Here is a 19,903-nt window from a genome sequence, read left to right as displayed (position 1 = left end):
ACAGACACTGATACTGTACGCATAAATACAGTTAATACTGTGTCCTCAATAGGTAGCAGCACTCCTTGCTTGCCAAAAAAGTGGCAATTTGGTTTTCTGTTGTTGTTGACAAACTTAAATAAATAATGAGTTCCTTGGAGGAGGGGCTAAGATGGCTGAATAGAAACAGTGCCAGTCTGCAGCTCTCAGCGGGACCAATGCAGAAGGCAGGTGATTTCTGCATTTCCAACTGAGGTACCCAGTTCATCTCACTGGTACTGGTTAGGCAGTGGGTGCAACCCACAGAGAGTGAACAGAAGCAGGGTGGGACATTACTTCACCCAGGAAGTGCAAGGAGCTTGGGAACCTCCCTCCCCTAGCCAAGGGAAGGCAGGAGGGACTGTGCTACCTGGCCTGGGTACTATGCTTTTCCCATGGTTTTTGGAATCTGCAAATCAAGAGATTCCCTCATGTGCCTACACCACCAGGGCCTTGGGTCTCAAGCACAAAACTGGGCGGCTGTTTGAGCAGATACTGAGCTAGCTGCAGGAGTTTTGTTTTGTTTTGTTTTGTTTTTGTTTTTGTTTTTTTTCCATACCCCAGCAGTGCCTGGAACCCCAGCAAGACAGAACTATTCACTCCCCTGGAAAGGGGGCTGAAGTCAGGGAGCCAAGTGGTCTCACTCAGTGGGTCCCAGTCCCATGGAGCCCAGCAAGCTAGGAACCACTGACTTGAAATTCTCACTGCCGGCACAGCAGTCTGAAGTCAACCTGGGATGATCAGACTTGATGAGGGGAGGAGCATCCACATTACTGAGGCTTTAGTAGGTGGTTTTACCCTGATAGTGCTAAGGAGGCTGGAAGATTTGGACTGGGCAGAATTCACCACTGCATGGCAAAGTGGCTGTGGCCAGACTGTCTCTCTAGATTCCTCCTTACCAAGTAGGGCACCTTTGAAGGAAAGGAAGCAGCCCCAGTTGGAGGTTTATAGATAAAACTCTCTTCTCCCTGGGACAGAGGACCTGGGGGAAGGGTGACTGTGGGCACAACTTCAGCAAACTTAATCCTTCCTGCCTGCCAGCTCTGAAGAGAGCAGTGGATCCTGGCAAAGGGGATTCTCCCAGCACAGCACACCAGTTCTGCCAAGGGACAGACTGCCTCCTCAAGTGGGTCCCTGTCTCCCATGACCCCTGACTGGGAGAGACTTCCCAACAAGGGTTGACAGACACCTCATACAGGAGAATTCCAGCTGGCATCAGACTGGTGCACCTCTGGGATGAAGCTTCCAGAGGAAGGAGCAGGCAGCAATCTTTGCTGTTCTGCAACCTCCACTGGTGATACCCAGGTGAACAGGGTCTGAAATGAACCTCAAGCAAACTGCAGCAGACCTGCAGAAGAGGGGCCTGACTGTTAGAGGAAAAACTAACAAACAGAAAGCAACAGCATCAACATCAATAAAAAAGACCCCCACACAAAAACGCCATCCAAAGGTCATCAGCCTCAAAGATCAAAGGTAGATAAATCAATGAAGATGAGGGAAAACCAGCACAAAAATGCTGAAAATTCCAAAAACCAGAATGCCTCGTCTCCTCCAAATGATCACAGCTCCTCTCCAGCAAAGGCACAAAACTGAATGGAGGATGAGACTGACGAATTGGCAGAAGTAATCTTCAGAAGGTGGGTAATAAAAAACTCCTCTGCGCTCAAGGAGTGTGTTCTAAACCAATGCAAGGAAGTGAAGAACCTTGATAAAAAGTTACAGGAACTGCTAATTGGAATAGCTAGTTCAGAGAAGAACATAAATTACCCGATGGAGCTTTAAAACACAGTACGAGAACTTCGTGAAGCATAAACAAGTATCAGTAGCTCAATCAATCAAGTGGAAGAAAGGATATCAGAGAATGAAGATCACCCTACTGAGATAAGGAGTGAAGACAAGTTTAGAGAAAAAAGAATGAAAAGGAACAAACAAAGCTTCCAAGAAATATGGGACTATGTGAAAAGACCAAACTTATGATTTGATTGGGGTACCTGAAAGTGACAGGGAGAATGGAACCAAGTCGGAAAACAGGATATTACTGCGGAGAACTTCCCCAACCTAGCAAGACAAGCCAACATTCAAATTCAGGAAATACAGAGAACACCACTAAGATACTCCTCAAGAAGAGCAACCCCAAGACACATTCATCAAATTCTCCAAGGTTGAAATGAAGGAAAAAGTGTTAAGAGCAGCCAGAGAGAAAGTTCAGGTCATCTACAAGGGGAACCCCATCAGACTAAAAGTGAATCTCTCTACAGAAACCCTACAAGCTCAAAAAAAGTGGGAGCCAATATTCAACATTCTTAAATAAAAGAACTTTCAACCCAGAATTTCATATCCAGCCAAACTAAGCTTCATAAGAGAAGGAGAAATAAAATCCTTTCCAGACAAGCAAATGCTGAGGGATTTTGTCACCACCAGGCCTGCATTACAAGAGCTCCTGAAGGAAGCACTAAATACGGAAGGAAAAACTGGTACCAGCCACTGCAAAAACACACCACAATATAAAGACTAATGGCACTATGAAGAAACTGTGTCAACTAATGTGCAAAATAACCAGCTAGCATCATGATGATAGGATCAAATTCAGACATAAAAATATTAACCTTAAATGTAAATGGGCTAAATGCCCCAATTAAAAGACACAGACTGGCAAATTGTATAAAGAGTCAAGATCGATCAGTGTGCTGTATTCAAGAGACACATCTCACATGCAAAGACACACGTAGACTCAAAGGGATGGAGGAATATTTACAAAGCAAATGGAAAGCAAAAAAAAAGCAGGGGTTGCAATCTTAGTCTCTGATAAAACAGACTTTAAACCAACAAAGATCAAAAAAGGCAAAGAAGGGCATTACATAATGGTAAAAGGATCAATGCAACAAGAGCTAACTATCCAAAATGTATATGCACCTAATACAGGAGCACCCAGATTCATAAAACAAGTTCTTAGAGACCTACAAAGACACTTATACTCCCACACAATAATAGTGGGAGACTTTAACACCCCACTCTCAATATTAGACAGAAAATTAACAAGGATATTTAGGACTTGAACTCAACTCTGGACCAAGCAGACCTAATAAATATCTACAGAACTCTCCACCCCAAATCAGCAGAATATACATTCCTCTCAGCACCACAAAGCACATAATCTAAATTTGACCACATAATTGGAAGTAGAACACTCCTCAGCAAATGCAAAATAATGGAAATCAAAAAAAACCAAAACAAACAAAACAAAACAACAACAAAAAAAAAAACAGCCTCTCAGACCACAGTGCAGTCAAATTAGAACACAGGATTAAGAAACTCACTCAAAACCACACAACTACATGGAAACTGAACAACCTGCTCCTAAATGACTACTGAGTAAATAACACATTTAAGACAGAAGTAATGAAGTTCTTTGAAACGGATGAGAACAAAGAGACAATGTAACAGAATCTCTGGGACACAGCTAAAGCAGTGTTTAGAGGGAAATTGATAGTATGAAATGCCCACATAAGAAAGTGGGAAAGATCTAAAATTGACACCCTAACATCACAATTGAAAGAACTAGAGAAGCAAGAGCAAACAAATTCAAAAGCTAGCAGAAGACAAGATGTAACTAAGATTAGAGAAGAACTGAAAGAGATAGTTACACGAAAAACCATTCAAAAAATCAATGAGTCCAGGAGCTGGTTTTTTGAAAAGATTAACAAAAATAGATAGACCAATAGTCAGACTAATGAAGAAGAAAAGAGAGAAGAATCAAGTAGACGCAATAAAATGATAAAGGGACTGTCACTACTGACCCCACAGAAATACACAAATTATCATCAGAGAATACTATAAACACCATTATGCAAATAAACTGGAAAATCTAGAAGAAATGGATACATTCCTGGACACATACACCCTCCCAAGACTAAACCAGGAAGAAGTAAAATCCCTGAATAGACCAAGAGCAAGTTCTGAAATTGAGACAGTAATTAAAAGCCTACCAACCAAAAAAAGCCCAGGACCACACGGATTCACAGCCAGATTCTACCAGAGGTACAAAGCGGAGCTGGTATCATTCCTTCTGAAGCTATTCCAAACAATAGAAAAAGAGAAACTCCTCCCTAACTCATTTTATGAGGCCAGCATCATCCTGATTCCAAAACCTGGCAGAGACACAACAAAAAAGAAAATTTCAGGACAGTATCACTGATGAACATCAATGTAAAAATCCTCAGCAAAATACTGGCAAACTGAATCCAGCAGCTCATCAAAATCTTATCTACCACAATCAAGCTGGCTTCATCCCTGGGATGCAAGGCTGGTTAAACATATGCAAATCAATAAACTTAATCCATCACATAAACAGAACCAATGACAAAAACCAGATGATTATCTCAATGGATGCAGAAAAGGCCTTTGATAAAATTCAACACCCCTTCATGCTACAATCTCTCAATAAGCTAGGTATTGATGCAGCATATCTCACAATAGTAAAAGCTATTTATTGACAAACCCGTAGCCAATATCATACTGAGTGGTCAAAAGCTGGAAGCATTCCCTTTGAAAACCAGCCCAAGCAAGGACTTCATGTCTAAAACACCGAAAGCAATGGCCACAAAAGCCAAAATTGACAAATGGGATCTCATTAAACTAAAGAGCTTCTGCACAGCAAAAGAAACTTCCATCATAATGAACAGGCAACCTACAGAATGGGAGAAAAGTTTTGCAATCTAATCATCTGACAAAGGGCTAATATCCAGAACCTACAAATAACTCAAACAAATTTACAAGAATAAAGCAAACAACCCCATCAAAAAGTGGGCAAAGGATATGAACAGACATTTCTCAAAAGAAGACATTCATACAGCCAACAGACACATGAAAAAATGCTCATCATCACTGGCCATCAGAGAAATGCAAATCAAAACCACAATGAGATACCATCTCACACCAATTAGAATGGCGATCATTAAAAAGTCAGGAAACTACAGGTGCTGGAGAGGATGTGGAGAAATAGGAACACTTTTACACTGTTGGTGGGACTGTAAACTAGTTCAACCATTGTGGAAGACAGTGTGGCCATTCGTCAAGGATCTAGAACTACAAATACCATTTGACTCAGCCATCCCATTACTGGGTATATACCCAAAGGATTATAAATCATGCTGCTATAAAGACACATGCCCATGTATGTTTATTGCGGCACTATTCACAATAGCAAAGACTTGGAACCAACCCAAATGTCCATCAGTGACAGACTGGATTAAGAAAATGTGGCACATATACACCATGGAATACTATGCAGCCATAAAAAAGGATGAGTTCATGTCCTTTGTAGGGACATGGATGCAGCTGGAAACCATCATTCTCAGCAAACTATTGCAAGAACAAAACCAAACACCGCATGTTCTCACTCATAGGTGGGAATTGAACAATGAGACCACTTGGACACAGGAAGGGGAACATCATACACCAGGGCCTGTTGTGGGGTAGGGGGAAGGGGGAGGTATAGCATTAGGAGATATACCTAATGTAAATGACGAGTTAATGGGTGCAGCACACCAACATGGCACATGTATACATATGTAACAAACCTGCATGTTGTGCACATGTGCCCTAGAACATAAAGTATAATAGAAAAAAAAAAAAAGCCCAAGACAAGGATGCCCTCTCTCACCACTCCTATTCAACATAGTATTAGAGAAAGAAAGAAATAAAGGGTATTCAAAAAGGAAGAGAGGAAGTCAAATTGTCTCTGTTTGCAGACATGATTGTATATTTAGAAAACCCTATTGTCTCAGCCCAAAATCTCCTTAAGCTGATAAACAACTTCAGCAAATTCTTAGGATGCAAAATGAATGTGCTAAAATCACAAGCATTCCTATACGCCAATAATAGACAAGCAGAGAGACCCACATCGTGAGTGAACTCCCATTCACAATTGCTACAAAGAAAATACCTAGGCATACAACTTACGAGGACATGAACGACCTCTTCAGGGAGGACTACAAGCCACTGCTCAAGGAAATCAGAGAGGACACAAACAAATGGAAAAAAATTCATGTTCATGGATAGGAAGAATCAATATTGTGAAAATGACCATACTGCCCAAAGTAATTTATAGATTCAATGCTATTCCCATCAAGCTACCATTTACTTTTTCACATAACGAGAAAAAACTTCCTTAAACTTCATATGGAACCAAAAAAGAGCCCATATAGCTAAGACAATCCTAAGCAAAAAGAACAATGCTGGAGGCATCATGCTACCTGAGTTCAAACTATACTACAAGGCTACAGTAACCAAACAGTATGGTACTGGTACCAAAACAGATACACAGACCAATGGAGCAAAACAGAGGCCTCAGAAATAACAGCACACATCTACAACCATCTGATCTTCACCAAACCTGACAAAAACAAACAATGGGGAAAGGATTCCCTATTTTAAAAATGGTGTTAGGAAAACTGGCTAACCATATGCAGAAAACAGAAACTGGACCCGTTCCTTACATCTTATACAAAAATTAACTGAAGATGGATTAAAGACTTAAATGTAAAACCTAAAACTATAAAAACCCTAGAAGAAAACGTAGACAGTAGCATTCAGGACATAGGCAAAGACTTCATGACTAAAACACCAAAAGCAATTGCAACAAAAGCCAAAATAGACAAATGGGATCTAATTAAACTAAAGGGCTTCTGCTAAGCAAAAGAATCTATCATCAGATTGCACAGGCAACCTACAGAATGGGAGAAATTTTTTGCAATCTGTCCATATGACAAAGGTCTAATATCCAGAATCTACAAATAACTTAAACAAATTTACAAGAAAAAAACAACCCCACCAAAAAGTGGGTGAAGGATATAAACAGACACTCCTCAAAAGAAGACTTTTATGTGGCCAACAAACATATGAAAAAAAGCTCGTCATCACTGGTCATCAGAGAAATGCAAATCAAAACCACAATGAGATACCATCTTACACCAGTTAGAATGGTGATCATTAAAAAGTCTGGAAACAACAGATGCTGTCGAGGATGTGGAGAAATAAGAATGCTTTTACATTGTTATTGGGAGTGTGAATTAGTTCAACCATTGTGGAAGACAGTGTGGCAAGTCCTTAATGATCTAGAACCAGAAATACCATTTGACCCGGCAATCCCATTACTGAGTATAGACCCAAAGAATTATAAATCATTCTGCTATAAAGACACATGCACATGTGTGCTTATTGCAGCACTATTTACAATAGCAAAGACTTGGAACCAACCCAAATGCCCATCAATGACCGAATGAATAAAGAAAATGTGGCACATATACACCATGGAATACCATGCAGCCATAAAAAAGAATGAGTTCATGTCCTTTGCAGGGACATGGATGAAGCTGGAAACCATCATCCTCAGCAAACTAACACAGGAACAGAAAACCAACCACTGCATGTTCTCACTCATAAGTGGGAGCTGAACAGTGAGAGCATATGGACACAGGGAGCGGAACATCACACACCAGGGCCTGTTGGTGGGTGGGGGTAAAGGGGAAGAAGAGCATTAGGAGAATTACCTAATGCATATGGAGCTTAAAACCTAGATGACAGGTTCATAGGTGTTGCAAACGACCATGGCACATGTATACCATGTAAAAAACCTGCACATTCAGCACATGTGTCCCAGAACTTAAAGAAAAAAAAAACCTTAAAAATGAGCTTCAACTGATACTATATATACACACACACATATATATATACATATATATGTGTATATATATATTTTTTAAGGCAGTTATTTCCTTTTTTTTTTTTTTTTTTTTTGAGAGGGTCTTGCTGTGTCACCTATGCTGGAGCGCAGTTGCATGATCACAGCTCACTGTAGCCTCCACCTCCTGGGTTCAAGCAATCCTCCTGTCTCAGCCCACATTTTTGTATTTTTTGTGGAGACGGGATCTTACCATGTTGCCCAGGCTGATCTCAAACTCCTGACCTCAAGTGATCCACCCAGCTTGGCCTCCCAAAGTGCTGGTATTACAGGCATGAGCCACCGCACCCGGCCCCAACTGGTACTTTAAAGCTGGAATCATTTGATGATTTCTGTTCTGCTGTGATTCTCCTCTACTTTGGGACAGAATTGCTTTACCTCTTGTTTCTACTCTTTACCTGCTGATCCATTATTGTGGATATTTGCCTAAAAGGTCTGTAAGATTTGGATGTCTCATTTGGAAAAGACAACGGAAAGAAAGGAAATGAGAGAAAAAGCCTAAGAAATGCAAGTTGATTCTCCAACCAGATGAGACAGGAAAAAATAATAATAAAGGAGGCGGGTGGGATGTTGGCTCAATTAGTCTCCATATATGAAGAAAATATGGACAAAACATTTTTATTTAGCACTATGTGTGTTTGTGGTTTTAACTCCCCAATGTTTTCTGTCATAATAGGCTCTAAAAGCTGGTTCTCTCATGGGAGGCATTACCAAATTCTTTGGAAACTCTTCCCCTTGGGACCAACAGTACCATTCTTTGATAAGCTGAGGTCTCCAGCTAATCTTTTGTGCTTTCCCCCTTATTTCCTGCTCTCCTGCAGTGTGTCCAAAAGAGCCTCTTCTTGGAGGGTCACGTTTTTCCAGCAAATAATTCCTTTGGATAATTTTCTTGTAGTCCAGTTATCTCCCACTTAGTACACAGAATATTGTACCATTTCTTCTCCAAATAGAGGGAGTAGAACTTGCTTTCACTTTTGCCTCCTTTTGCCATGTCATGTGGGGTTCTTTCAGTATCATGACTTAACCAGTTTCAGTCAGGCACCAGCGTTTTTGCCCCTCTTACTCCAGAGTAAAGATGTCAGATTTTCCCATGACTCTCACACTCTACTCAGTGTAGCTTACAGATTTTGGCTTCTCAGTGAGTATCCAGCCAGGGTGTAAGATGCAGTCTGAAATCTTTTGTAAATGATTTTCCAATTTTAGTACTCCTTCACCTACTTGACTTGAACATGGGAATCAGGGAAATGCCACAGTGTTCCCTATTAATGAATTTCCTTACTTTAAATGCTTTTTTTTGTAAGAGACATGGTCTTGCTCTATTGTCAGGCTGGCACTATCACAGCTCACTGTAGTCTTGAACTCCTGAGCTCAAGAGATCCTCCCACCTCAGTAGGATCCACATGAGCCACTATGCCCGGCCTTCTTTAAATAATCTTTGATAACTATGTTATTCACATGTATGGTAATTCTTGTGCAGTGTATTATAGTTCTTGTTACTCAGTTTTGTATCTTTGCCAGTATCATGAGACAAGAAGAAAAGTCTCATTTTATAGGTCCTTTAAAAACAATCAAAGATACTGATTGTTAGAAAGATTTATAGTTTTCAACTATGTAGGACACAAACTTAATAGAATAATTGCTTCATTAAAGTGTGTATGCATTTAAAATGTGATTGAGGTGTATATCTGTTTAGTCTCCTGTCTTATTTAACCTTGCCTTCATGTCATAGCTTGATGTTCCCATAACAGTTCTAGCCCATTAATTTCATCTTTTCCTGACCAGTCGGTCCTTGTTTTAAAACTTTAGATGCTGTTTAACTCAGGAAAGTTAAGATTCTTTGGTCCTAACCCTTAAAGGAGCCCTAGTTATCCAACTTTATGGTTTCTCTAGGTAAAGGAAAATTTGGCTGCACACACATACTGAAAATAAATTCATCCTCTGATAGCTGTTAACTTTGTGGTCGGATAATATGGAGCAGCATTGCAGGGTATCACAGGCAAAGTAACAGTCTTACAAAAAGTGAATGACTGGTGAATTCTGAGGCAGGAAAACTCAAACCTGGGAATCATCAAATAAAGCGTGACTTGGACTGGGTCTTTAAAAGTTAAGAAGGGTAGAACTGAGACAAAAGTAAGGGAATTATTAGGGAATTCCAGGCAGAGAGGAAATGCTACAAAAGCTAAGATAGCAGAAGATACATGGACTTTTAGGTAACACTAACTGAATTTTACTTTCTTAATTAAGACATTTTCCCTTGCACTGCCATTGTTTGTATTTGTCTTAAAACCTGAGGTCAGGAATATTTCACTGCTTCATGTTTGGATATGGGCCATAGTTGATGTCCATAGTTGACTAGGTATCAACATAGTTTGGTCAGTAAGTGAATAAACAAATGAATTGCAATAGTTAGCAGAAAGGGCTGCAAAATACTAGGAAGATTCCAACAGGAGAAAAAAGTTTAATTTCAAGAAAACCTCATTTATCATTATTTCAGTGTAACAAATACATGCTTTCTCATGAAAGAGCACTTTTTCTTAATGAATTCATATTAAAATTTTGGAAAATAATCTTCGCATTCTGTTTTCCTAGTCAACTATGTTGTGTTAATAGCACTAGCATAATTTTAAAAGAATGAAAAAAAAATGCTCTGCCAAATCGGTCCCTCAGGAAGGGTTCAAAGCTTGAATAGTTCATGGGAACAATTTGCTAGTCTAGAGAATTCTTCCCATTTTGGTCAGGGCCTCCTATGGAGAGATTTATGTGCAGTGTATGTCAAGAGACAAAATAATGGCATTTCTCTGCAACACAATGACTCGGACGTTTGGTGAGTACAGAAATGCACCTTTAAACTAGAGAAAGAAAAAGAAAGTCTGCGCCCTAATCCAATCATTTTGAAAAGCCATGCACACTGAAGCTGGGACTAAACATAATAACAGGATTTAATTGCTAATGCTCTAGAAGCAATGTGTCTCTTGATGTGTTGACCTTTAGCCCAAACTTGGGAGGGTAAAAAAAAGGGAGGGAAGGATTTCCTTTCCCCTTCTGCCCACTGTCCCCGACTCCCTGTATCTGATCATGTCTGCCTCTAACCCAGTCTACATGCCCTTAACATTCAACTCTCCACTTCCATTTCCATTAGTTACTTCCAACTTTGGAGCCGGGATGAGAATGAATAGAAGAACAGAAAGGAAGATGGGAGGAGAATAGGAGAAGAAAGTCTGTAAGCAGTTGACAGCTGCTTAGAATCAGGGGACAGAATTATAGCTGCTGAAATGAGAGCTAGACACCTAGTGCCCCGATGCTTCTCCCCTACTCCATAGTATTTTGTGATATTTAGGCCTTTTCATGTGTTTCTGTTCATTGTTCCATTCCACCCTTTCTGGGTCCGTACTTATAATCATTTTTTTTCTCTACACCATCAGCTCCCATTTTCCTCTTACTTGGTTACTTATGAATGGCAAAATTTCAAGCAAGTTAAATTCAAGGCTCTGCCTATTCCACACCTGAACCATGGCAACTAGACAGCTAAATGTGGCTGGAGAAAAAACATGCAGATTGGTCTTGCTGTAAATATATGACTACTAGCCTAAGTCAGCCCTTGGTGCTGCTCAGCAAGGTTACTAGTCCATTCAGTCTCCCGCTCTTTTACAAAACTTCCACAACTTCTTTCTCTTCAAATCTTTTACCATGCTCCAGCCACACTGACCTGCTTTCTGTTTCCAACATGCCAAGCCCATTCCCACCTGAGGGCCTTTTCATTTACTCTTCCTCCTGCCTGGGGCACCCTACATTTAGATATTTGTTCACTTCTTTCAACACCCTGCTGCATATTGTCATCACATGTTAGGCCTTCCCAGAACCCCCTATATAAGGCAGCACATCCCTGTCACCACTGACAAATTCAGTTCCTCTAACTTTGGGGTTTTGTTTATTTGTTTGGTTGGTTGGGTTTTATTTTTTTTATTTTTTTTTATTTTTGACAGAGTTTTGCTCTGTTGCCCAGGCTAGAGTGCAGTGGCATGATCTTGGTGCACTGCAACCTCTGCTTCCCAGGTTCAAGTGATTCTCCTGCCTCAGCCTCGTGAGTAACTGGGACTACAAGCACATGCCACCACACCTGGCTAATTTTTGTACTTTTAGTAGAGACAGGGTTTTGCCATGTTGGCTAGGCTGGTCTCAAACTCCTGACCTGAGGTGATCCATCTGCCTCAGCCTCCCCAAATTCTGGGATTACAGGCATGAGCCACTGCACCCAGCCTCCTCTAACTTTGTTTTCTTTAGCAGTTGCCACCATCTGGTGTTCTCCAAATTTTGTGTGTATGTACTGTATTTTCTATCCCCCTGCTAGAATTAAAATTTTTCAAGAGCATGGATTCTGTGGGACTTTTTTCATTCTTCTATAGCTAAAGCTTAATGTAATGCTTTCTAGTACTCCATACATATTTATTTAATGAATAAATGGATGTTTGCTGCCTTTTGAATATCTTCTCTTCCCAATTGCCAAACCTAGAATATCCCTTCCCTATCCATCCTCCCATATGTTTTTGTATTGTGCCCCTCGTGTCCAAGTCCAGATTTAGTGCACACCATCTAATTGTTGGAGAAAGTTTCTTTTATTTGGCCTGTCTTGGGAAATCCAATGTGCTTAAGTATTTTGTACTTAGAAGTATAGTGTCACAGAATGGAGCCCTCAAAAAGAGTTTTATGATCATTTCTCGATGTGTTTAATGGACCCTAATAGAGGAATTGGCTTATCCAAGATCACCAAACTAAGTGTAGTTTAAAATAAATCTGAGTTGAAGTTGTTTTGCTTTTCAAAACTCTTGCTTGGGATTATTGGAGATACCCAGAAATGGTTAGAAACTCATGTAGTCAATACGTGGCTCTGCCTTTCCACTTACTGCATTCATGGGTTGGCACACCACCTCATGGGTACTTCATTTCTATTCCATGAGATTTGCTTAGGTAACTTAGCAGGATTTCTCAGTGTATCTTTGTTCTCTTCACATGTTTTCATGAAGTTGTGAAAAAATAATAATAATTAAAACACACACCACTTGTACCACACTGCCATATATCTTGACCTTCACCTATTCAGTAAGATAAACACATACTCGATTTTATATAATTGATGACAGTTTGTACTCGTGTCAGCAGAGGAGAACTGACATAGAAATGTTAGTTTCTCATAGTCATTGAGCCTAACGAGCCTTCTAAAGTTTATTAATTTGCCTCCAAGCCATAGCTCCCTCTAAACTTTTCAGAACAAATGGTTCTCTTCTTAAAGCATCATCCATTTCACCAAAATACTTGAAAGAAAATAATTTTTGTCTTGTTTCTAATTTTTATTACTCTTTTGTAATGTACACTTTGGGATTGAGAAATGCAAATTCAGATTTGAAAGGTGTATACGGATTTGTCTTCAAGTTCTTCTACCTCTTGAAATAATGAAAGCCTGAGTGGTGGGAGATATAAACGGAGGATACAGAGGGTAAATACTCCAAAAGCAACACAAACCTTCATTAAATTACAGGAGTCCCCTCTTTTATTGTGACGTTTACACAGTGATGTTTAGAGTCTAAATTATTTAGGTACAGTGAATCCTCACATCCATTGTGCCCCTGAGAACACCGGCTGCAATACCCAACATTGAGCAGATACTCAGCAAATCATAATATGCAGGCAGCATAGACTAGATGCTCAGCAACTGTCTCAGTGACCATGAAGACCAATGTAGGGTGAATTAGTAAATTAATGATGGAGCAGACATTTCTATTAGGGATTTTTTTAAACTGCACAACAAGATGCTTGGCACCATAGGTCATGCCTCCAAATCTGACAGAAGTGGTACAGTTTTGTGAATGTCTGGCTATCCTTTGAGTCTGAAGTGTTGCACTAATAGTTGATCAGTCAAACTGAATGGATGGAGTTTGTAGGTAAAATGAAAGAAACGCATGTTGGCTTTCATAACTTTTGAACACAGCTGTCATCTATATGTTTTGAATCTGGTGTGGGGGTGAGAAGGGAGGAGGAATGCTGAAGTTTATTTTAGGTTGTATGGAATAGTCACATAGTGCTCTTCAGTGGAGTCTTGGAGAAACAATACATTTTAGTTTAAAATACTCTCAAAGCAAGCAGTCAAGACAAAATGAAGAACAGGATTTAAGCTTGAGATGTCCTAGGGAAGTAGGCAGTGGTGAGACCACTCAGCTTGTACATCAGCGAGATGGTTCTTAATCTTCACTTTCCATGCTCAGTGGGCTCAAATAAGCCTCCTTTCATCTGGAATGAAATGTAGTCAGGATGGACTGTGAGGAAGGAATGTCTCTTAACTGTATTTCTGAGGGCAGAGAGAAGAAATGTCAAGAGGGTCTTAGATTATTTCATCTACCAATAGAAAGAAGATGGTAATTTTTGATAAATACAGATGAGCTGGGTGCAAAATTTTAAAATAGACTGCAAGTGGTTCTATGGTTGCAGATTCTCTCAAGTTGTTGAAATAAAAAGGAACAATTAAGACTACCTTTTTTGTGGAGAGGAAATAGTTTAAATCCTTACTTAGCATCTACACTAGGACAGTGAAATAGAAATAATCCAGAGAACTTAAATTTTTGCTGTGCTTGAATGTTTTTATGGCCCCATTTCTACCATGAAAAATATAAGCATTCTTTTACTTGGATGCATACGCACTTTCGTATATGGATGGATGCCTACTATGTTCAGCGAAGCATGCCCTACTTCGCTGAACATAGGTTGATAGATGAAATACTTTATAAAACAAAAATCTCATTAATTTATGTTTCACCAATTTTAAGATTTTGATAATTTGAACAGGGACTGAGCAGGAGTTTCCTGCAGTATTATTCATAAAGACGGGGTTTGCTTAAGCAAGTTAATAGCATAGAGAAGATTCAGGAAGAATATTTAACTATTGAAGAGGACAGCTTCCAACTAATTCTTGGATGTATACTTTCTGATGCAAACATTTGTAGTGCTATCTGCTAACTTATTCAGTAATTCACATTGGCTCCAGAGTTTTTCAGAGATTCTGATTTTCAGTGATTAAGTACATCTAATTTTTCCTCACTTGTTTTGAATACAGGGAGCTAGCTCTGATTAAGTGGGCCTTATGGCCAGAGTTGGCTGCAGGAGCCTCACTAGCTTATATCTAATGGGTAAGAAGTTGTTATTCTTAAACTTTTGTCAATGGGCAGGTAGAATGTAATGATGTTCCCCAGTGCCAAGTGAAATATAGGAACATAGCTAGATTTGGAAGGAGGTAGACTGATTTACTTTGGCCCATATATGAGATCCTCTAGACATCAAGGAACAATTCATCTGTTACTGAGTTGAAGGCCACATAGTGCCTTCAATTTCTCATTCACTTATTGTAGTTGACCTGTGGGGTCATTCTGTGACAGGAAGATTAGCATATTGTATGCATACGCTTGAGACTCTATTGAGTATACTTTTTCAGTCATGTACTGAAAATCTTCCAAGTGTTTCATGATTTCAGTTGAAGTTGGGAAATTAATCAGAATGGAGCCCAATATTTTGGTGGAAACTGCATGTAGTGTATGAGTGTAGAGTTTGAGTTTTGTCGAAGCCAAGCATTTCTGTAATAGTTTAAAGAATGTTTCTTGATTTTTCCCATAGTGTTCTTGTCTTGGGAATCAAGACTCTGCCTTCATGCAGCCATGGAAGGCTCTCAAAAGGCATTGGTCTCATTACCGAAGGGCTGGATACCTAGAACCTGAACTAGACTCTAGTATAAAGCCAATACTAGAAATAGGATCATTCTGTGTAGAGAACTAATGAACTGTTTCTTTGGTGTTGTCTCCACAGCTGAACTTGCAAACCAGATTGGAACTTCAAGATTATCAATAATTGGAGATACATATATTTTATTTGTAAAGAAAACATGGCTGCCCTATTCCTACATGGTTTTGTCCAAGTAGGGAACTGCAAGACTGGGATGTCTAAGTCAAAAGAATCATTCATTGAAGCAGTGGAAGGAAGGAAGAAAGATAGACTGGTGCTCTATTTCAAAAATGGAAAATGTAACACTTTTCAGCTAAGTGATAATATTCAAAACGTAGTCCTAAGATCCTGTAGAGGAAACCAAAATCACCTGCATTTAACTTTACAAAATAATAATGTCTTGTTTATTGAAGGATTATCCTCCACAGATGCTGAACAATTGAAGACATTCCTGGACAGAGTTCATCAAAACAAGGTTCAGTCACCTGTGAGACCTGGTAAGGGTAGGAATGTCTTTTCTAGCACAACAACACAGAAGGAAATCAACAAAACTTCATTCCACAAAGTTGATGAGAAATCAAGTAGGAAATCTTCTGAGATAGCAAAAGGAAGTGGGACAGGTGTCCTTCAGAGGATGCCTTTGCTTACATCAAAATCGTCAACACTTACTTGCGGAGAGTTACCTGAAAATCAGCACAAGAAGAGGAAAAGAATGCTCTCATCTAGCTCAGAGATGAATAAGGAATTCTTGAAAGAAAATAATTCTGTAGAATACAAGAAATCCAAGGCAGATCGCTTGAGGTGTGTAAGCTATAATCGAAAGAAACAATTGAAGTTAAAAGAGTTAGAAGAGAATAAGAAATTGGAATGTGAATCTTCGTGCATCATGAACGCTACTGGAAGTTCTTACCTAGATGACATTGGATTTCTCCAAGCTCTCACTGAGAAAATGGTTTTGGCATTTCTATTACAACCAGGGTATAGTGACGGTTACACAAAGTGGGATAAATTAAAACTATTTTTTGAATTATTTCCAGAGAAAATATGCCACGGCCTCCCCAATTTGGGAAACACCTGTTATATGAATGCAGTTTTACAGTCTCTACTTTCGATTCCATCGTTTGCTGATGATTTACTTAATCAGAGTTTCCCATGGGGTAAAATTCCCCTTAATGCTCTTACCATGTGCTTGGCACGGCTACTTTTTTTTAAAGATACTTATAATGTAGAAATCAAGGAGATGTTACTCTTGAATATTAAAAAGGCCATTTCAGCAGTTGCAGAGATATTCCATGGCAATGCACAGAACGATGCTCATGAGTTTTTAGCTCACTGTTTAGATCAGCTGAAAGATAACATGGAAAAACTCAACACAATTTGGAAGCCTAAAAGTGAATTTGGGGAAGATAATTTTCCTAAACGGATTTTTGCTGATGATCCTGATACCAATGGGTTTTCTTGCCCTGTCATTACTAATTTTGAGTTAGAGTTGTTGCACTCCATTGCTTGTAAAGCTTGTGGTCAGGTTATTCTCAAGACAGAGCTGAATAATTACCTCTCCATCAACCTTCCCCAAGGAATGAAAGCACGCCCTTCATCTATTCAGTCTACTTTTGATCTTTTTTTTGGAGCAGAAGAGCTTGAGTATAAATGTGCAAAATGTAAGCACAAGACTTCTGTTGGAGTGCACTCATTCAGTAGGCTACCTAGAATCCTTATCGTTCACCTCAAACGCTATAGCTTGAATGAGTTTTGTTCATTGAAGAAGAATGGCCGGGAGGTCGTCATTTCCAAATATTTAAAGGTGTCTTCTCATTGCAATGAAGGCACCAGACCACCTCTTCCCTTGAGTGAGGATGGAGAAATTACGGATTTCCAATTATTAAAAGTTATTCGAAAGATGACTTCTGGAAGCATCAGTGTATCATGGCCTTCAATAAAGGAACCCAAAGATATCCTAGCTTCACACATTGGATCAGATACGGAGTCTGAACAAAACAAAGGCCAGACAGTCTTTAAAGGGGCAAGCAGAAGACAGCAGCAAAAATACCTTGGAAAAAATTCTAAACCAAATGAGCCAGAATCTGTATACTCAGGAGATCGAGCATTCATTGAAAAAGAACCGTTAGCTCACTTAATGGCATATCTGGAAGATACCTCACTTTGTCAGTTCCACAAAGCTGGAGGTAAACCTGCCAGCAGCCCAGACACATGTCTTGCAGAAGTTCACTTTCAAACAGTCCCTGAAAATCCAAAACGAAAGAAATATGTGAAAACCAGTAAGTTTGTAGCTTTTGATAGCATTATCAATCGTACTAAAGATTTGTATGAAGATAAAAATGTCAGAATTCTCAAAAGATTCCAAAAAGTGTCTGAACAGACTCAGCAGTGTGATGCTATGAGAATCTGTGAACAAGCCCCTCAGCAGGCACTACCTCGAAGCTTTCCAAAGCCAGGTGTCCAGGGGCACACAAAGAACCTCATAAAACCTACAAAATTAAATCTCCAGAAGCCTAACAGGAATTCCCTACCTGCACTGGGTTCCAATAAGAACCCAAGAAACAAAGACATTTTAGATAAGATAAAATCTAAAGCCAAGGAAACAAAAAGAAATGACGATAAGGGAGATCATACCTACCGGCTCATTAGTGTTGTCAGCCATCTTGGGAAGACTCTAAAGTCAGGCCATTATATCTGTGATGCCTATGACTTTGAGAAGCAGATCTGGTTCACTTACAATGATATGCAGGTGTTAGGTATCCAGGAGGCCCAGATGCAGGAGGATAGGCGTTGCACTGGGTACATCTTCTTTTACATGCATAATGAGATCTTTGAAGAGATGTTGAAAAGAGAAGAGAATGCCCAGCTTAAGAGCAAGGAAGTAGAGGAGACCCTTCAGAAGGAGTAAGAGGAACGTACTCCTCCTTGAACAGATCTGCTTGACTGTCTCACTTGATACCACTTCCTCCATGGAAGGAAAACTCTAATCTTTATCCAGAGATGAAAACGCAATTACTCTAGGACCAAAGGTCAAACAGAAACACTTAATGGGGAAATCACCATTCTAACCCTGACACAGACACCTCAATCCCATAGCTCTGGCTGATGAACATCCTTCTCTCCTACAAGACTGAAATTGTGTTTTTCATGTTCTTCTTCATTTTAACATAGTTAGGGTCTCGCTCTGTCATCCTGGCTAGAGTGCAGTCCTTCAATAATAACTCACTGCAGCCTCAAACTCTTGGCATCAAGCGATTCTCTCTCAGCCTCCTGAAAAGAGAGGGAGTATTCTCGCTTGAGCTGGGACTATAGGTGTGTGCCATCAGGCCTAGCTAATTTTTTTTTGGTAGTGACAGGTTCTCACTATGCTGCCCAGGCTGGACTTGAACTCCTGACCTCAAGCAATCTTCCTGCCTCTTTTCATGTTCTAATGCAGTGGTTTAAAACTATGCTCCTTAAACTAGCAGCACCAGGAGCATGGGGGTACTCATTGGAAATGCAAGATCTTGGGTTCCACTGTAGACCCACTGATTCAGAAACTTGGGGTGAGGGATAGCAATCTGATGGAGACTGTGATGCTTGATACAGTTTGAGAAGCACTACTGTACTACGTACACTACCTTGGTTGTATATTTAAATTGCTTATTTTGTAAAAGGTTTTGATTATATTTTTGTGTTTTTCATATTAATGTATGCCTTGCCTTTGTGAACTTATTAAAAGCCAAACTCACAAAAATCACTTCTGATCATACTCTGCAATTTGGTGGAAAAAACAGTTGCTGGGATCCTGGCAATAAAAAATGAGGCCGATAACTTTTGAATCCTCTTGGGCATATATAGATGAGGCTAACTGCCAAGTCAAATCTCCAGATTGATTTGCTTTTAAGAAATTGGCCCACATTTCCTGTGTGTCTGCTAGAAAGTTCTTGGCCTTTGGTGGTCTGAGCCCACCTTGCCATGTTAGTTTTCTTAGAAGGGCGCTTTTGTTGCCTCAGAGGAACTTTGTTTACCTGGACTTCATCAAGATTGAAACCTTAAACTATCTTCTTCATTCAACATTACATGACTAATTCCAGATTTTTTTTTTCATCTCTGTACCTTATAGTGTGGTGGTCTTGTTCCTTCAATGAGTAAGCAATATATGCTTTAAAGTGGGCTTGTAGGATTTGAAAGTCTTACTTGTTACTGATTTGACACAACATCAGAAACTCCATATGAAGATGTTCTGCTTCTGGGGAAAGATGCATGGATCCTAGTGTGGTCATATTTCATTAAAATCCAGGGGATTTAATAATTTTGCCATCAAGCGTGTGCCACCGCTGTATCATAACCTTTTCCTGCCTTTGAGGCAGTGAATCTGTTGTACTTTGTGCCTTTGCTATG

At 39.7% G+C, this 19,903-nt stretch overlaps 1 protein-coding gene across 1 annotated transcript in view; it reads left to right on the top strand.

Moving 5' to 3' along the window:
- USP26 (ubiquitin specific peptidase 26) overlaps window positions 1-19,259 on the top strand; it is a 75,346-nt gene extending 56,087 nt beyond the window's left edge. Inside the window, exon 4 of the mRNA XM_050777604.1 lies at window positions 15,605-19,259. Coding sequence (XP_050633561.1) covers window positions 15,681-18,428 — 2,748 coding nt within the window. The 5' untranslated portion in view covers window positions 15,605-15,680 and the 3' untranslated portion in view covers window positions 18,429-19,259. The remainder of the gene's footprint in view (window positions 1-15,604) is intronic.
- Window positions 19,260-19,903: the final 644 nt, after the last annotated feature.

Source organism: Macaca thibetana, chromosome X, assembly GCF_024542745.1.
Source record: "Macaca thibetana thibetana isolate TM-01 chromosome X, ASM2454274v1, whole genome shotgun sequence".
NCBI classification, from domain to species: Eukaryota; Metazoa; Chordata; class Mammalia; order Primates; family Cercopithecidae; genus Macaca; species Macaca thibetana.
This window is presented reverse-complemented; position numbering and strand designations above follow the sequence as displayed.